This window comes from Molothrus ater, chromosome 4 (assembly GCF_012460135.2).
Source record: "Molothrus ater isolate BHLD 08-10-18 breed brown headed cowbird chromosome 4, BPBGC_Mater_1.1, whole genome shotgun sequence".
Taxonomy (NCBI): domain Eukaryota; kingdom Metazoa; phylum Chordata; class Aves; order Passeriformes; family Icteridae; genus Molothrus; species Molothrus ater.
In genome coordinates, this window is record NC_050481.2 from 70,738,232 (window position 1) to 70,756,449 (window position 18,218).

Sequence of the window (18,218 nt, forward strand, 5' to 3'; positions counted from 1 at the left end):
CTCCGGTAACCGGGACCGCCGGGGGCTCCGCTCCGCGGGCTCCGAGACTGCGGCTCAAGCATCGCTTCCCAGGGGCTCCGCGGGCATTTTGGGGATCCCCCCCCGCTCCGCCCCATGGCCCCACCCGCGGAGCCGCCCCCTGCGCTGCGGCGAGCGCGTCCCGCGGGGGGGCGGGCGGTGGAGCCGCCCCTGCGCGAAGCTCTGCGAGCATCCTCCCGTCCCCTCCCGCGAGCCCTGCATCCCCCAGCAAACATTCCAGCCCTCCGCGCATCTTCCCGCCCCCCTGCGCACCTGCCATCCCCTCCGCGCATCCCTCCGCGCACGCCTTCAACCCCCGCTCCCCCTCCGTCCATCCTCCCAAGCACTCCTCCATCCCTCCGCGCATCTCTCGCGCACTCCTCCACTCTCCGCGCACTCCTCCATCCCTCCTGCATCCCTCCTCCATCCCTCCTCGGTCCCCCCGCGCACCCCGCGCCCATCCCCGGCCGCCGGGGCCGCTCCTGCGCGGGGATGGCGGAGCGGCCGCGCTTCCTCTGCGGCGTGGTGGAAGGTAGGTCTGTCCGTCCGGGACCGCTGCCCGACCCGCCCGAGCGTTTCGGGGCTGTTCCGACCCACCCGAAGGGAACCGGGGTCAGGAAGGGCCCCAGGATGGGGGGGAGGTAGGGGTGGGGCCCTTGCACCGACCCCCATCTGAGCCAGGGGGCTGGAGCAGCACCTCCCCAGAGAGCCCTGCAGCCACCCCAGCAGAGCCAGAGGGGCTCAGGGAGCCTCTGCTCGGCCTCCAGAGCTCCACACGGGGCTCTTGGCTGCCCTGGACTCAGGGGCACTTCCCGATGTGCTCACCCTGCCCACGGGGCAGCCATGTAGGACCTGTGCACAGAGCTGGTCAGGGAGAGCTCTGTGCTGCTCCCTCCGCACATGCCCAGCTCCCTCTGGAGCTGGCAGAACCCTCTGCCCTCCTGCTGGCAGCTCAGCACCCCCGGGAGGGGCACGGCCCTCGGCCCCACCTGAGAGGGAGCAGGAGCACCGTGCAAATGGATGTAAAACAAACAGGAAATGCAGGGGTGGGGAGGCTGACATGATTCAGACGTGAATCACTGATGTAGTAGAGCTGACCTGGGAAGGAGGACAGGGATGATGCTGGCAAATGCATTCCAGGAGAACACTGCTGAGTGGCCTCCTTGGCAGCCCACGTCAGCTCACAGCAGCACGTGCTGTGGGAGTGTCACTTGCAGGGGCCATGCAGGGACTCTGGGGACCTCGCTGGGATCTCAAAATAGCAAATTATTTACCACAGAAATAACTTTTTTTGAGGTGAAATGTTTGCTGGGATTCTCGAGTGGCCACAAATTTGTCCCCGTGCGTGGTAGGGGATGGATGACAAAGTGACCTTATATTGTTTCAAAATATATGGAATAACCATGTAGGCGTTCAGGCAGGTAGAAAATGTGTCAGAGAGAGAGGACAGATGGAGGGTGGGTGTTACTGTGGTGCAAAGCCCCTCAGCACTGCCCAGGGCTGGTGCTGGGGGCTGCAGGGTGGGCTCCTGCCCAAGGGAGCCAAGGGAATGAGGGCAGGTGAGCTCTGGGACACTAAGGTGCTTTGGGAAATGCAGGTGACACTGGCCTCATGGAGAGCTGGTCCTTCCTCCCAGCTTGATGGAGTCAGTGCAGCCTGCACCACCCACTTTTGGGAATGCTGTCACTTCCCAGTATCTGCTGCCCTTGGCCCTGACTGCTGGAAATTGCAGTGATTGACTCAGAAGTTGCCCACAGTGCAGAGAGAAAGCAGGGAGATACCTTGATGGCCAATTCTCATCACTGTCCAAGACATAATGGATTTTCTGTGAGACTTCACCTTGCATCTGCCAGATCTTGAAGAGAATTTAAGTGGCTGAAGGTTCTTCTCTTGCTAAATCTCAGGTCTGTGCTGGGGCTCTGACAGGTTCCCTTTAACCTCCACTTTGAGGAGCTGTCAAATCTGCATTTCTCCAAACCCATTTATCAGCCTGGCCCAGGGGAAGGGGTTTGTGTTCCTCTGCATATCCTTTCTCCCTGGCTTTGCAGACAGCTCTGCACCTCCCAGATCTCCCCACATGCAGAAATAGGAAGGGCCCTTCCCTGGAAGTGATCCCAAAGGCAGAATGGGTGCTGCAAGTCTGGCAGTGCCTCTCTGCCTGCAGGGATAGCCCAGAGAGGCTGTTCTGAGGCACTTTCCAACAACTGCATTGTTGGGAAGGGTGAAAGTTTGACAAGAAAGTCTCACAGATGTGTGTGTGCTTAACAGAAAGATTTTTAAATGTAGAGTCTGAAGAAGGAATAGAGATGGAAGCAAGTTTTGATATAGAAGAAAAGAATTGCTGAGCCAGTCTCACTGGATAACCAAGGAGGCAAAGGGTGTGTGAGTTACAAGGGGTTTTTATGATTAGAGCAAAGGATAAACCCACCCCAAACAAGAAGATGTTTTTACTAAGCAGAAAGAGAGCACAGGCAAACAAATCAACAAATGTTCCAAGTAGAAAAAAGGTCTCAGAATTTTGCAAGTAGAAAAAAGATCTCAGAATTTTCCACTGTGAGAAAACTGAAAAGCAACTTCTAGCTTAAACTGTAATGTACTGACTTATAGTGATTGGAGAATAGTGACATGAATATGGTAATGATAGTTATGATAGGCTAGAGATAAAAGTTAAGGTACAGATTGGTTCTACTGAATGAAGATGCTCAGCAAAGAAAAGGATATAATGCATTGTGACCAAAAGAAAAGTAAATAACATATTGTGACCAAAAGAAAAGTATATAATGCAATGTAACCAAAAGAAAAGTATATAATGCATTGTAACAACAACAAAAAAATATAATATATTGTGACCAAAAGAAAAGTCTATAATGCATTGTGACCTAAACTCAGGGTCTCCAGGCCTGCCTGCAGCTGGAGCTGACAGCTGTAGGCACAGGCTCTGTCACCCACCACCCTGGACTGCTGTGACACCTTGGGTACAATAAACTGCATTTTGGAGAGCCCCTGGAGTCCCACATCTCTCATTCAGGCTCTCACTGCATTTTGCCTTTTTTCCCCTCTCTTTTCCAGGTTTCTATGGGCGACCCTGGTCAATGGATCAGAGGAAACTTCTCTTTCAATGGCAAGTACCCTGAATTTTCCTCTCTGAAGGTGGGGGTGGCAGCCAAGGGACCTCAGGCTCGCAGTGTCCCCCCTGTCCCGGCGCTCTCACGGCCCCGGGGAGGATCCGCGCTCGGCCGGGCCGTGGGTGCGGCGGGACGGACGGACGGACGGACGGACGGACGGACGGACGGACGGACGGACGCGGGGCCGGCAGGTGGTGCTGGGGCTCCGCACATCCCTGCATGGGACGTGATGCAGATGAGGAGACCAGAAACACAGACAAAACCCAGGCTAGAGTCCCATTTCTCCGGAGTTAAAAGGCAGTTTCTTCGTGGAAACAATTAATTATTCTGCCATCCAATGATTAGGATGAGCAGTTAGGATTCAGAGCTGATCTGTACTAATGAAAGAAAGGAGAGAGAGGTGGCTTCACAAACAAACTGTGGGGCTGCAGGTAGATAAACCCAGATACTGATATTTGAAAAAAAAATCAGTAAAAAGCAATAGGAGTAACCATAAATTCCATAGGAATTCCACTAATTGACACAGACTGTTGCTCACCCAAGGTCGTGTTAAATCCCTGGATTTGGAGAAAAAGAGCAGAGACACAAAGAAAAAGAAGGGAGGTGGGAAATGCCTGCAGGTAGATAAACCCAGATATTGATATTTGAAAAAAGCAATAGGAGTAACCATAAATTCCATCAATTCCATAGGAATTCCATTAATTGACACCGACTCACCCAAGACTGTGCTAAATTCCTGGATTTGGAGAAAAAGAGCAGAGACACAAAGAAAAAGAAGAGAGGGGGGAATGCACCTTGGAAGCAGGAGGTCTGGATTAGGTGATTCAGGAACTCTGTGCCTCTCAAGTACCTCAACCAACAGGGAAAGAGAGGGGGAAATATAGCTGGGAAATGAATGAAAAGGAGGTGACAGTGTGGGCAGTGACAAGTGGAATTAAGGAGCAGAGTGCAGGGACAGAATTCACACAGAATTCCCAGAATGACCAGGTTGGAAGAGACCTCCAAGATCATCGAGTCCAACCCAGCCCAACCCCTCAACCAAACCCTGGCACCCAGTGCCACATCCAGGCTTTGTTAAACACACCCAGGGATGGGGACTCCACCACCTCCCTGGGCAGAACATTCCGGAACTTTTTCTGTGAAAAGCTTTTCCCTGCTATCCAACCTGGATTTCCCTTGGCACAGCTCGAGGCTGTGTGCTCTGGTTGTGTCAGAGAAAGAGAAAGAGCCCAGCCCCAGCTGAGCACAGGCACCTTTCAGGAGCTGTGCAGAGTGATGGGGGCACCCCTGAGTCTCCTTTGCTCCAGGCTGAGCACCCCCAGCTCCCTGAGATACAGAAAATGGAAGGAAAACAAGCTGGGATGTTCTAAAGTAGCTCAGGAATGAGAAAGTCTTGCCTGGTGCTGCACTGGGATGTGCTCACATGTGGCACATGAGGGTCCATTGGTATTTTTCTTATCTAGAAAGAAACAAAATAAGGGACTTTTATCAGGAGATACCTGAAGTGCTTTCTGTTCTGTCACCGTGGGAAAATGTAAAACACTCTGCTGAGGAGGATGAATACAACCAAATGAATATATCAGATGGCTTCCATGCAGAGTGCCAAAGAGGGAGGTGTCTGCCCTGTCTGTCCCAGGGGGCACATCCTGCTGGTGTCTGACACAAACCTTGGAGTCTCAGGACTCTTGCTACTCAGAGGGACCCTGAGGTGTCTGAAAGTCTCTTTTCCCAGCCTGGTGATCAAAGAAGGAGTCAGGGCTCTTCATTTCTTGGTCTCAAGGTTGTTTATTGTTTCTTATCTATAAAATTCTTTTTCTTGTCCTGCCGAGGTCCATTCAGCAGGACAGACAGAGGCACCCTGCCTGCCCCCAGGCAGTGTTATCTTTTTATACTAAAAACAATATTTACAATTCCTTCCCAATACCCATCACCTATGTTAGACAGTGAGCTTCTACTCTAAACCAACCCAAAAGTGCCAACATCACAGCAGAAGATGGAGGCCAAGAAGAAGAAGGAGAAAGGCTGGACACACCCAGATCCCTCCATCTTGCCCCCTTAACCCCCATGCTAAAACCACCAAAAATCTATTTTTTCACCCTGTGATCAATTCACTATCATTCTACTTAAACTCTCATGGCTTGTAATTCTTCATACAAGGTTGGTGATTGTTTTTTCCAAGGGCTAAATCAAAGGCACAGGGGTCTTGGGCTCTGTGCCAGGGTCTCTGAGCCCCCTGGGCCGGGGCTGGAGCCCTCCAGGGCAGCCAGAGGAATTTCCTGGGTTCCCACATTAGAGCTCAGCTCTGGGAGCACTGGCTGGGATCTCTGTCTCCCTGTGGCTGTGCAAAGAGCCCGTGTGGAGCCTGGCTGACTCCTTTCTCTCCCTGCCCAGGCTGCAGCACCGAGGGCTGAACTGCTACATGTATGCACCCAAGGATGAGCTGAAGCACCGGCTGCTCTGGAGAGAGCCCTACACAGAGCATGAGGCAGGTAGCGGCTCTGCTGGGCCCCTGGGGGGCTGCAGGCATCCCAGGTCCCTCAGGGGAAAGCATGGGCTGTGTCCCAGCTATTTCCATCCTGCCAGGACCTTGCCCATGCCAGGGAAGCCCCCAGACCTTGCCAAGGGCAAGAAGACTCCCAGAGCGTGCCCACCATGGGGCATTGCCTAAGGGACCAGCCAGCCTCTCATGTGGGTCTCAGGCAGTGTGCTTGAGTACAGCCAGGCCCACAGACCCTTGTCAGAAGCCCTCTGTGTCATAAGGAAGTGGAAATGGTCTTGCTGGAGCCTCTCCCTCCCTGTGACCTCAGCTCCTTCCTTCCACAATCCTGGGGATCACTCTCCCTCCACCCCTTGTCCAGCTCCATCCCTTGTCCTGCTCGATCCTTTGTTTCCTTGCATCCCTTGTGCCACTCCATCCCTTGTCCTGCTCGATCCTTTTTCTCTCTCCATGCCTTATTTCCCTCCATCCCTTCTACCCTCCATTCCTGGTCCTATTCCATCCCTTGATCCTGCTCCATTCCTTGTCCCCCTCCACCCCTTATTCCCCTCCATTCCTTGTTGCATTCCATCCCTTGGTCCTGCTCCATCCTTTTTCCCCCTCCATCCCTTGTCCATCTTTGTCCCCCTCCATCCCTTATTCCCCTTCATTCCTTGTCCTATTCCATCCCTTATTCTCCTTCATCCTTTGTCCCCATCCATCCTTTATTCCCTTCATTCCCCTTCATCCCTTATCCCCCTCTATCCCTTTTTCCTCTCTATCCCTTATCCCCCCTCATTCCTTGTCCATCCCTTGTCCTGCTCCATCCCTTGTCCCCCTCCATCCTTTATCCCTCTTCCATCCCTTGTGCTGATCCATCCTTTTCACCCTCCATCCCTCATCCCCCTCCATCCCCCTCCATTCCTCATCCCCCATCCATCCCTTGTCCTGCTCCATTCCTTGTCCCCCTCCATCCCCCTCCATCCCTCATCCCCCTCCATCCCTTGTCCCTCTCCCCTGTCCCTCCCAGCTCTCACAGGTGCCCTGTGCTCTGTCCCCAGCCCGCATGCGGTCTCTCATCGAGGCTGCCCAGGAACGGGGGGTGGAGTTGATTTTCGCCATTTCTGCCGGCCAGGACATGGTGTTTTCCAGCGCTGGGGATCGCCTCCTGCTGCAGCAAAAACTCAGGCAGGTACCGTGGGCCATTCCTTCATCCCACTGCTCCCAGGCCAGGGGCACATGTGCTATGTGTGCCCCCTGTGCCCACCCACATGTGCCCATGTGTGCCCCCTGTGCCCACCCCATGGGCTGGTATGGGCTGTGAACCCCTCCTGCTGCTCTGGGCTGCCCAGTGGCCAATGTGCCGTCCCTGTCACTGTGACAGCGAGCTGAGGGCTCCATGGGTGCCTGACTGGGGGCAGGAGAAGGAGCAGCCAAGCCCCAGAAACTGCTGGGCAGCGCCGAGAGTGGCACAGGACGGAGCAGAGCCCCAGGGCGGGCAAAGAGCTGCTGGCATGGTGGGGTTGCTCCATGGGCAGCTGCCACTTCCTTGGCAGGAGCTGCCCCATGCTGTGCCATGCCCAGATGCCCCTGTGGAGCCCCCTGGGGGTCTCTGCTGCCCGGGGGTCCCAGCAGCCCCTGTCTGTGCCCACAGGTGGCTGCCCTGGGGTGCCGCTCCTTCGCGCTGCTCTTCGACGACATCGACCCCTGCATGTGCCAAGCTGACAGAGATGTCTTCCCCTCCCTGGCACAGGCTCAGGCCTCTGTGGCCAACGAGGTGTACCAGGAGCTGGGCCAACCCTCAGTCTTCCTCTTCTGCCCTACAGGTACTGCCTGCAGCCCCAGCTGCCCAAAGCGGGGAGCGCCCTCAGACTGGGGTGCCCTTGGGCTGCACCCCTGTTCCTGCTGAGAGCTGAGTGCCCTGGCAGCCCCCACAGCTCTCCCTGGGCTCCTCATCAACCCAGGGGAGCTCTGGCCACCTCAGGACTAGCCCATGATCCTGGCAGCCCATCCCAGCCTCCTCATCCTCCTAGTGGAGCTCTGCCCATCTCAGGACTAGGCTAGGACTAGCCCATCATTCTGGCAGCCCTTCCCAGCCTTTTCACCCTCCCAGGGGAGCTCTGGCCATCCCAGGGCTAGACTAGGACTAGTCCATGATCCAGCAGCCCATCCCAGCCTTTTACCCTCCCAGGGGAGCTCTGGCCATCCCAGGGCTAGACTAGGACTAGTCCATGATCCTGGCAGCCCATCCCAGTCTTCTCACCCTCCCAGAGGAGCTCTGCCCACCTCAGGGCTGGCCCATGATCCCGGCAGTCCCTCCTCTTGTGGTCCCCAGCCCTCAGGGGATGCTCTGTGCTCTCTCCCCAGAATATTGCAGCTCCCTGTGCTCTCCCAGCCCCAGCCAGTCCTGCTACCTGCAGACCATTGGCCAGGAGCTGCTCCCAGGGATTGCTGTCATCTGGACAGGTGAGCCAGGACCAGCTCTGGGGCTGTGGCTGCCAAAATAGGCTGAGTCCCGTGGCAGGGAGAAATGATGATGAGGACTCCACCTTATCAGAAGGCTAATTCATTACTTTATTAGACTATATATATATATTTTTTTTAGTAATATATATTATCAGTAGTAATATATAATATTATATAATATTCAATTAATATAATAATTATCATAATAATTGTAATAATTATCATCATTAATAATAATTATATAAATGTAATACATATAAAATATAAATATAAAATATAAATATAAAATAAAATTAAATTCCAAATATAAATATAAAATTATAAATTATATAATATATAATATATATTATATTATTATAAATATAATATAGTATATTATATGAATATAATTGCATGAATAATAGTTAATAAGATAATTATAACATAATGATCTAGTAATTACATTAGTATTATTAATAATATATAATACTATATATTACTTTATTATATTATTAGACTATGTTACATTACATCTAAACTGAATCTGCCAAGCACTCAGCTGCAGTCCACTGTACAGAATCTCAGCCTTCAGTCCCAACACACACACACACACATTTGGCCTGATAGGCCAAGGAAACAAAACCCCATCACTTTGGGTAAACACTCTCCATATTGCATTCTACTTTGGCACAAACACAGGCACAGCAAATGAGATAAGAATTGTTTTTCCTTTCTCTGAGGTTCAGAGAATGTGAAACCCAGAAATATTCTTGGGAAGAATTGTGCCTTGCTTCTCTCTGTGAGGAGAAATGTGGCTCCATGTGGCCGCAGACTGTCCTGGGAGAGCCACCAGCAGTGACAGTGACCCCGCTGTGGTGCCTCACACTGGGGTGTGCAGGGCTTTGAGCTGGGGCTCTGCTCTCCTCACTGTGGCTGTGGTGACCACAACCTCATCTTCACGTTCTTGTCCCTGCTGTGTCCCTTCCCTGGCGTCCCAGGCCCCAAGGTGGTGTCCCAGGAGCTGTCAGCAGAGCTGCTGGAGGAGGTGGAGGCCGTCCTGAGGCGCCCTCCCGTCATCTGGGACAACCTCTACGCCAACGACTACGACTGCAGACGAGTCTTCCTGGGCCCTTACATGGGCCGAGCTCCTGGCCTCATGTCCAGGCTCCAAGGGCTGCTCCTCAACCCCAACTGTGAGCTCCAGGCCAACTTCATCCCCATCCACACGCTGGGCACCTGGTTTGGGAGCGAGCTGGGGAGCTGTGCCCACCCTGAGCGTGCAGGTACCCCACACCCGTGCCTAAGGCAGCTCTGCCTGCCCAGCCCTGCAGGGCTGCCCAGGCTGATGAGCTGCAGTTCCTCAGGAATGGAGGGAGCCCTGGGGGACAGCCAAGGAGCTCAGGATGGAAGCTACAGCCCCCAGGAAGCCTTGGAGCTGGCACTGCGTGACTGGGTGGCTGAGATAAACCAGCAGGCCTTGGAGCCAGGTAAATGGATTTGCATGAGCAGCATCCCTCAATCCCTGGAGTGGGGGGTGAGGAACTCCACCCTGCCCATCTGGAGGGTCTGGGGCTGGTGTGGCAGCAGGGCCATGCATGCCATGGTGGGCAGGTGTGCTGTGCTGCCCCGTGGGTGCTCCTGCCACGGCCACAGCCTGGACAGGGTTTCCTCGGCTGGCAGAAGCAGAGCCTGGGCAGCTGGAGGAAGAGCTTGGTGTTTGGCAATGTTTGCCTCTCCAAAGCCACAGCCTCAGCAGCCCTGGGGGCCTGAACTTGAGCCCAGGGTCCTGGCAGCTCAGGGGTGGAGGTTCCTGGCACTGTCATGGCCCATTTCCATGCAGGTGTCCAAAGGAGCTTCCCCCTCTTGTTCCTTTCTGGCAGGAGGAAGGACCCCAGGACAGCCCAGTGTCAGCCTCAAGGGAGGACCAAAGCTGCAGCCTGGCACAGCAGGAGGACAGGAGGCCACTCCTGACCCTCAGCCCCACAGCTCTGCTCCTGGTGGGGCAGACCAGCACAGCCCTGAGCCCTGTGGAGAGGCACCAGAGGAGGGGTGCAGGGAGGTGACCTCAGCCAGGACACCCAGGGGCCACCAGCAGAGCCCTACAAGGGCTGGGGACCAGCTCACCACCACAGGGAGCTGTGAGCCCCCCTCTGCTCTGCCCAGTGTGGCTGGGAGTGCCCAGTCTGCAGCAACCCCAGTGGCCACCAAGACCCTCCCCAGCCCCACCAGGAGCTCCAGCAGTGGGGCCAACACCAGTCAGAACATTTCCCTGCCCACCAGTGATGCCAGGACAGGGGATGGCAGCCCCGTCCACTCTCCCAGCAGCACCCAGCCTGAGGCCATCAGGACTGATGTGCCCCAGACACCCCCAGGACCTGGGAATGGTGCCAGCCCTGGTGCCCCAGCCCCACTGACTGATGAGGTTGGTGCTGGCCCTGATCCCATGGCACCAGTGACCCCAGAGGAGGCTGGGCCTGGCCCCATGACCCCCAAAGATGCCAGGACCAGCCCCACAGCAAAGATGACCCCAGAGGAGCCCAGGACCAGCCCCATGGCACCAGTGACCCCAGAGAAGGCTGAATCTAGCCCCATGACCCTTAAAGAGGCCAGGACCAGCCCCACATCACAGGTAACCCCAAAGAAGGCTGAGTCTGGCCCCATGACTCCCAAGGAGGCTGGGTCTGGCCCCACATCCCAGGTGACCCCAGAAGAGGCTGGGTCTGGCCCCGTGATATCCAAGGAGGCCAGGACCAGCCCAACATCCCAGGTGACCCCAGAAGAGGCTGGGTCTGGCCCCATGACCCCAAGGAGGCCAGGACCAGCCCCACATCCCAGGTGACCCCAGAGGAGGTCAGGGCCAGCCCCACATCCCAGGTGACCCCAGAGGAGGTCAGGGCCAGCCCCACATCCCAGGTGACCCCAGAGGAGGTCAGGGCCACCCTCACAGCACAGATGACCCCAGAAGAGGCTGAGCCTGACCCCATGGCACCGATGACCCCAAAGGAGGCCAGACCCCACCCCACAGCACCACTGAGCCCAGAGGAGGCCGTGCCCAGCCCCACATCACCCCTGACCCTGGAGGAGGTGCGGATGCTGGTGGAGCTCTTCTACCTGCCCTACCAGCACGGGGCTCTGGCACAGCAGCTCCTGGAGCACTTTCGGTGGCTGCGAGCAAACAGCCTCAGCGTGGGGGTCCCGGCCACAGCTCCTGATGCCTGCGGGGTAAGGCTGCTCCTGGAAGGTCTCTGCCATGGTTGGGGTGTTGTCTCGGTTTGGAAAGACAGGGGTCTGCTAAGGAAGGCAGGAGCTTCCCCTGAAGTGGAGAATGTAAACCCTCCCCACCCCTCCGAATTGCCCTAAATTTTAAATTAAGGAGGCAAAAATATGGGAGCAGGAAATAACAGTTCTTTAATAGGGAAGAAAAAAAAAAAAGGATAAAATAAACAATGCAGTACACCAGAACAACACTGACAGAGTCAGAACACAACCTGACACCCTGTTGGTCAGGGTGTTAGTAGCAGCCCAATAGGAAATGTGGCTGCAGCCCTCCTGAAGTGTCAGGTGTGGTTCTGTTGGAGCAAGGGGGTCCTGTAGAAAAGGGTGTATTCTTCCTCTGAGGATCCAGTGGAAGAAGAGGCAGCTGCTGTTCCTCTGGGGAATCCAGTGGAGAAGCTGTGCTGGTGTCTCAAAACCTCTGGATTATATCCGGGTAGGAATGCTTGGCTCCTCCCAATGGGCTCACATCTCCCAATGGGATGCTGTAGTTCTTATCAGTCATGCAGTGACATTCAATAGCTGTTATCAGCAGATGTCCCCTCCCGAGTGATTGTGGTCACTCAAAGAGAGAGATAAGGCAAACTGCCCACTTGACAAAAGATAACCTGCCCATACAGATGGCAATAGAAAACATCTTGCATTGCAAACCGGCTCAGGTGTCCCCCAGGTGCCTGACAGGCTGTGTGTGTCCCCAGGGCACGCGGTGGCGGGGCCAGGCTCGCTCCTTCCAGCGGCTCTGCGCACGGACGTGCCGCCTGCACAGCCGCCTGGTCAGCACGGCCGGCAGGGCACTGCTCTACGACCTGCACCCCTACCTGTGGGACATCCGAAACCTGCTGCTGGCTGCCAGTGCCTTCGTCCTCTGGCTGGGTACGTGGCTGATGCCATCCCTGCCAGCCCCATCACACCTATCCTAACCCAGCCCTGTCAGAGTAGACTATTTGTAGGCAGCCCCCAACAAATGATGAAGAAGACTCCACGTTATCAGAAGGCTAATTAATTACTTACTTATATTATTCTATACTATATTACACTACATCTAAACTGAATCTGCCCAGCACTCAGCCCTGCACAGAATCTCGTGACTGTCACCCAACAAAAGTTTCATCCCTTCTTGGTGTTTCTCATGGGTAGCTCCTCAGAGCTCTAACTCTTCCTCACAAAATCACCTACTCCAGTTCCTTCTCAACACCCCCACCCCACTCTTTTATCACACTCTTCTTCTCATGGGTTACAGCTGTGGGCCTGTTAAAGTCAGGCCCTGCTCCTAATCTTTGATAATTGGCCCAGCTGCAACTCCTTAGGGGTAAGATTACTTTCTACACTATCTTTATTTTCTTATATTCTTATCCCCCTACACTTGGCTGATGCCAGTCCTGCCAGCCCCCATCACACCTATCCAAACCCAGCCATGTCAGAGCAGAGTATTTGCAGGCAGCCCCCAACAAGGGGAGAGAAATTATGCATCTGACTCCACCTTATCAGAAGTCTAATTAATTACTTTATTATACTATACTATTCTATACTTTATTACATTACATCTAAACTGAATCTGCCCAGCACCCAACCCTGCACAGAATCTCGTGACTGTCACCCAACACACACACACACACCTGGCCCTGCTAGGCCAAGGAAACAAAACACCATCACTCTGGGTAAACAATCTCCATATTGCATTCTACTTTGGCACAGCAAATAAGAATATTCTTGGGAAGAATTGTGCCTTGCTTTTCTCTGTGAAGAGAAATGTGGGGTTCCATCAGAGCGCCAGGACCCTGCAGCACAGGGGCACACCTGGAGCTTGCTCTCTTCCCCAAGAAGGAGGTGAAGGTGTCTGGGACCCAGCCCAGAGATTTGGGGTTCTGATGTGCAGCTGGTAGTGCCAGGGTCCCTCCTGAGAGCTCACCTCCCCTTGACATTTTCTGCTGCTGACCCTTGTCCTCTGCTCACCTCCTTTGCAGATGGTCACCTCCTGTGCGACCCTGACCCCAAGGGCACCTGGGGGAGCTGCTTTGGCTGTAAGTATGGGCACTGCCCTGGCTCACCCACCTGGCTGGGGGTCTGGCTGCTGCCCCCCATCACCTCCAGCCCCACAGCAGCACCCAGCACTCACCATCTGTGGCATTCACATTCTCTGAACAGAGAGAAAGAGAGATAATTCTCTCTCACAGTTTGTTTTTTTTTTTCCCTGGAGAAGCACAGAGGGAAGAAGAGAAAACAATTCTCAGCTCTACTTGCTGCTCCTGTTGTTTTTGCACATGCGGAATGTGTTAGGGAGATTATTTACCTGAAGGGATTTGGTAATTGGATTCTGCTAAGAATTGTTTTCTCTTCTTCTCTCTGTGCTTCTCCAGGAAAAAACCTGTGAGAGAGAATTATCTCTCTCTCTGTTCAGAGAATGTGAATGCCACAGGCATCAGGCTGTCCTTCCCCACTCTGCCTGCAGGAATGGCCCTGGGAATGCTGCCAGGGAGGGAGCAGATCTTCACCATATCTCACAGCCATTTCTAGGATATGGTTCCTCAGCCCTTTTATCCCAGAGACCCCTTACCCTGTGTGGGAAAAGGGTTCTGGAAGCAGCAATGCCCTGGGTGAGAGGTGGGGCTGTGTTTTGAATGCCTGTGCATCACTTTGCACAGCTTTCCTCTGGTTTGGGGCTCCCTGGTTGCTCTGTGAGCCTTGTGACCTCTTACAAAGCAAGAACCGTTCCCAGGTGATGACCTGAGCAGGTCCCCAAGTTCAGTGTGAGAGGGATCCGTGTGCCTTGATCCCCTTCCTTAGGGAAGCAGCATGCAGGGCACATTCTCACCATCCTGGGCTGCACAGCTGGGGAGCAGCTCCTTGGAGCTGTGGCAGAGGCTGATCTCCCCCTGCCCAGCAGCTTTTTGTTCACCTCAGGTGTGTCTGTGTCCTGCTGCTTCCAGGGTGCCAGAGCATCAGTGCCCCGATGCTGCTGGGGAGGGACGCCGAGCCCTGGGCGCGCCGTGGGGGCCTCTTTGGAGAGCTGCAGGTGAGAGTGGCTCCCTCCCTCCCTCCCTGTGGGGCTGAGGAGCCTTTGGGAAGTCACCATCCCAACCCTGCTGAGCTGCTGCAACCTCAGGAAGGCAGAGCTGCCTCTGCAACCTCAGCTGTGGTTCCTGGGGTTTCAGGAGTCTCAGAGCCGTTCTCCTGCTGCTTCCAGGATGGGGTTTGGAGCCAGGATGAACTGATGGGCTGTATCTCTTCCAGGCATTGCTGCCCGTGGGGAACAGCTGTGACCTCTTCTACCATCCTCCCCCGCTCTTCCCATCCAGCCAGCTGTACCTGCTGCGCCCGCTGCTGCCCCTGGACAAGGTGGGAGCTGTGGCATGGAGGGGGCTCCTGCCAGAGCCTTTGTGTGGCTTGTTCTGCCCATAAAATGATGAGTTACATGTTCATCTGCTGCTGAACTCCCAGGCTGAGTTCCCACTGTGGGGTGGGTCCCTCTGTCCAGCTCTGCTCAGGGCCAGCTGGTCCAGGGCAGGTTTTGGGGCTGTGGTCAGCAGCATGTCAGACACTGGCTTGGAGAATGTGCTGTGGCCTCAGCAATCCACCTCTCTGACAGGGGCCTGGGCAGAGCAGGAGAGGGAACCTCCTCAGCCATAGATAAACCAGCACAGGGCAGGTTTGCCAGGTTGGGGATGAACTCCAGAGCAGCCAGCAGTGCTGATCTCCAGCACTGGCTGTGAGCAGATGCCAGGAAAAATCCAGAATAGGACAAGTGTGGATGGCAACTTCCTGCAGCCTTCACCAGTCTGCAGCTCTGGGCACTGCCAGAGCCTGTGGGGATCCATCTCCAAATGCCTTCTTCAAACACTCATCCAGTTTATGGGGTGATTCCCTGATGGAGAGCATCAGTTTCTGTCAGCTGTGCTCTGCTTGGTGCCAGCTCTGCTCTGACATCCCTTGATGGGACAGGGAGGGAAGGGGAGAATCTGGATATGGAGGGACAAAATGTTCAAGGTTTCCCTGCAGTGAGCACCCCTGTCCCTCACCCTGCTCCTGTCCAGCTCAAGGAAAGGCTAACACCACAAATCCAGCCAGCACAGACACGAGTGCAGCTCACTTGCTCAGGCTGAACCTTGACAACAACGCTGTTGAGAGGAAGAGCCAGCTGAGCCCATCAGCCCGTGGCAGGAACAGGCACAGCAGGGCATGGCCCTGCCTCTGTTTTTGGGTGATCAGGGCAGCCTCCCCTTTCAGGAGCAAGGCTTTTCTCAGAATGTTTGCAGCAGCAAACTCATCTGTGACCAGGACAGGACATTTGGGGATGTCCTGCTGTGCTCAGGCTCTCTGGAGACCTGAGATTCAGGGTTGTTTTTGGTGCTCCGGCAGCTGCTCTTGGGATGCCTGACCAGAATGGCAATTTCTGGTTTGAAGGCTGCCTGTGCTGTGGCCACGAGCCCAAGGCCAGCAGAAGGTGGTGGCACTGTGGCATGGCAGGTACAGCCAGAGCTGACACGGATCTGGCTCTTCCAGGGAGAGCTTTACCGCATGTGCCGGGAGAGTCTGGACTGTGATCCCAAAGTGGCAGAGATCCTTGTGGCCTACCCGGATCTCCTCGGTGACAGGTGAGATGTGGCCCCTCTGAGGCTCCCTCGTGGACATGGTGCAGGGCTGGGGAGTGAGGAGATGGCCTCTCTTGGTGTCCCTGTGGGGACCAGCACTGCCCCATGGCTGGCAGTGGCCTCACTGGGAGGGACAGGGAGGGACATCCCCATGCTGATGTCCAGCAGCCACCACTGTGGATGTCCAGCCTGGGTGCTGGAGGCTGCAATGGCTCCCCTTGGTGAGGGGTCTCAGAGGGGTGCTCACTGGGTGCTGGGTGTGCTGTCCAGCTGGGGAATGAAGAGGGAGGCTGCTCTGAGGTTTCCCAGGTGCTCCAGGCTCAGCTCAGCCATGCTCCCCCTCTCCCTGGCAGGCTCCTGGGCAGCTTCCTCAGCCTGAGCCCTGAGTACACCTTTGTGCTGGAGGATGAGGATGGCCCCTGTGGCTACGCAGCCGGAGCACTCCATGCCGAAGGCTTCCTGCAGCAGCGAGACAGCAGCTGGCTGCCAGCCATAAGGCACAAGTACCCCCCAGAGCTGGGCACAGGGGGGGCAGCTCTGGGACAGGTGAGGGGACACCTGGAGCGGGGATAGGAGAGGTGGAGGGGGTTCCCTCATTGTGCTTGTCTCCCGCAGGACGCCCTGGAGGAAGCAGTGCTCTTCTTCCACGCAGAGCCCCTGGCAGTGCCCCAGCCCGTGCTGAGGCGTTTCCCCTCCCTGGTACAGCTGGGCACGGCCCCCCGTGTGCTGGATGTGGGGGCCAGTCGCAGCCTGGCCCTCTGCCTGCTGAGTGCACTCAGGGCCAATGGTGAGCATGACCTCTGAGTGCTGCCCTTCATCCGAGCGCTGGGAGCTGTCCCCTGCCAGTGCTCCCGGGCACTGTCCCCTCCCCTTGCACTGGGGACATGCGGGCCTGTGTCTCAGGGCATCACTCTGTGATAAAGGGGCCAGGGAGAGACTGATTCCCTTATGGAGGGGGTCACTGTCACTGTGTCCCCAGTCCCAGTGCCCTGACCCTCACTTCCCTTGCAGGCTCACGGGGAGTGTTCTGCCAGGTCAGTGACTCCGACAGGCAGCAGCTGAGCTTCTACAGCAAGCTGGGCTTTGTCGCCCTGCCGGTGGCCTGGGGCAGCTCTCCCGGCTCTCAGCTCCTGGGACGACTCCTCTGATGACAGGGCACAGGGAGGCAGTGCCCCAGGCCAGGCTGAGCCCCCCATCCCACACAGCATCGGCCTGAGCAAGCGGGAGCAGAGGGGCACCTGGAGCAGGCCAGGTACACATGAGAGGTGACATGGGGGCGAGCAGGATGTCACTGGGATGTGTGCAGGGCTGTGAGGCACCTGGGTAGCAGAGAGCTATTTCTGCTGCTCATGGGATTTGGCCAGCTCTGTGCCACCCCAAATGATTGCTGGGTACCCTGCACCTTTGCTGGGGAGCCTCAGGCCTGCAGGAGCTCGTGAGCAGTGTTTGGGTTTGTGGTCCTGGGGCACAGCACGGTGCCTTAGTGCCACAGGAGTGTCCCTGTCATGCAGGCTGGGCTGCCCAGCTCTCTCCATCCCCCGTGTGGCCTGAGACTGGGCAGCCGGTGCTGGGGCTGGCTCTCGGCACTGAGGACCTGCTTGTCTGTATGGACTGATCTGGTTTGGGATGCGGCAGGGCAGTCTATCTTTTTGTGCCTGGGGCCTGAGGGAAGCACTGTCCTTGGCAATAAAGCGTTTGCTGGGCTCTCACCATGGCTCGTTTCTTGGGGGAAGGTGTTGGGGTGCCAGCACATCCCTGTCACACCCTCACTCTCACACATCTCACACTGGCTGTGCTGCAGTCGGTCCAGTGTCCCCTCAAACAAAGCAGCTCCCCACACATCCCGGCTGCTCCCAGCCTCCAGCCGCAGGCAGTGTGAGCTCACAGCCCCAGCCCTGCAGGGCTTTCCTGCAGGATGGGACCCCCGGGCTCGGGGGGTCTGGGGACCGCAGCCTGCCCAGGACAGGCAGGATGACCCAGGGGGGGATCTGTCCATCCACCCCACTGCAGCCTCTGCAAAAGGGCACTCAGGGCTGAACCATTCCTGGCTGCTTCCCTCTCTTGCCCGGGGTGAGGAGAGGGCTGGGTGGGGTCGGGACGGCCAAAACCCCGGGAGCGGGGGCTCGGCTGGCGGCTCCAGGAGCGGCCGGGCAGCTCCGTGCCGGGGGGCCGGGGCCGGGCCTGGAGCCGAGCCCGGCCGGGGCGGGGGCTGGAGCCGGCCCCATGGCGGGGCGCGGGTCGGGCCCGTCCGGGCCGTGCCGGCGGCGGGGCCGGGGCCGCTCGGAGCGGGCC

The 18,218-nt window shown here is 56.2% G+C and overlaps 1 protein-coding gene across 1 annotated transcript; it reads left to right on the forward strand.

Moving 5' to 3' along the window:
• The first annotated feature begins 204 nt into the window (after window positions 1-204).
• Window positions 205-17,635, forward strand: LOC118686499 (protein O-GlcNAcase-like). Its single transcript, XM_036382736.2, is given in 18 exon segments — window positions 205-550; window positions 3,088-3,139; window positions 5,535-5,632; window positions 6,681-6,811; window positions 7,274-7,445; window positions 7,987-8,085; window positions 9,063-9,347; window positions 9,429-9,551; window positions 9,945-10,862; window positions 10,865-11,286; window positions 12,036-12,210; window positions 13,302-13,358; window positions 14,265-14,350; window positions 14,569-14,673; window positions 15,838-15,929; window positions 16,280-16,472; window positions 16,542-16,713; window positions 16,938-17,635. Coding segments are annotated over 18 exon segments (3,357 nt in total). The 5' UTR covers window positions 205-510; the 3' UTR covers window positions 17,075-17,635.
• The last annotated feature ends 583 nt before the right edge of the window (window positions 17,636-18,218 follow it).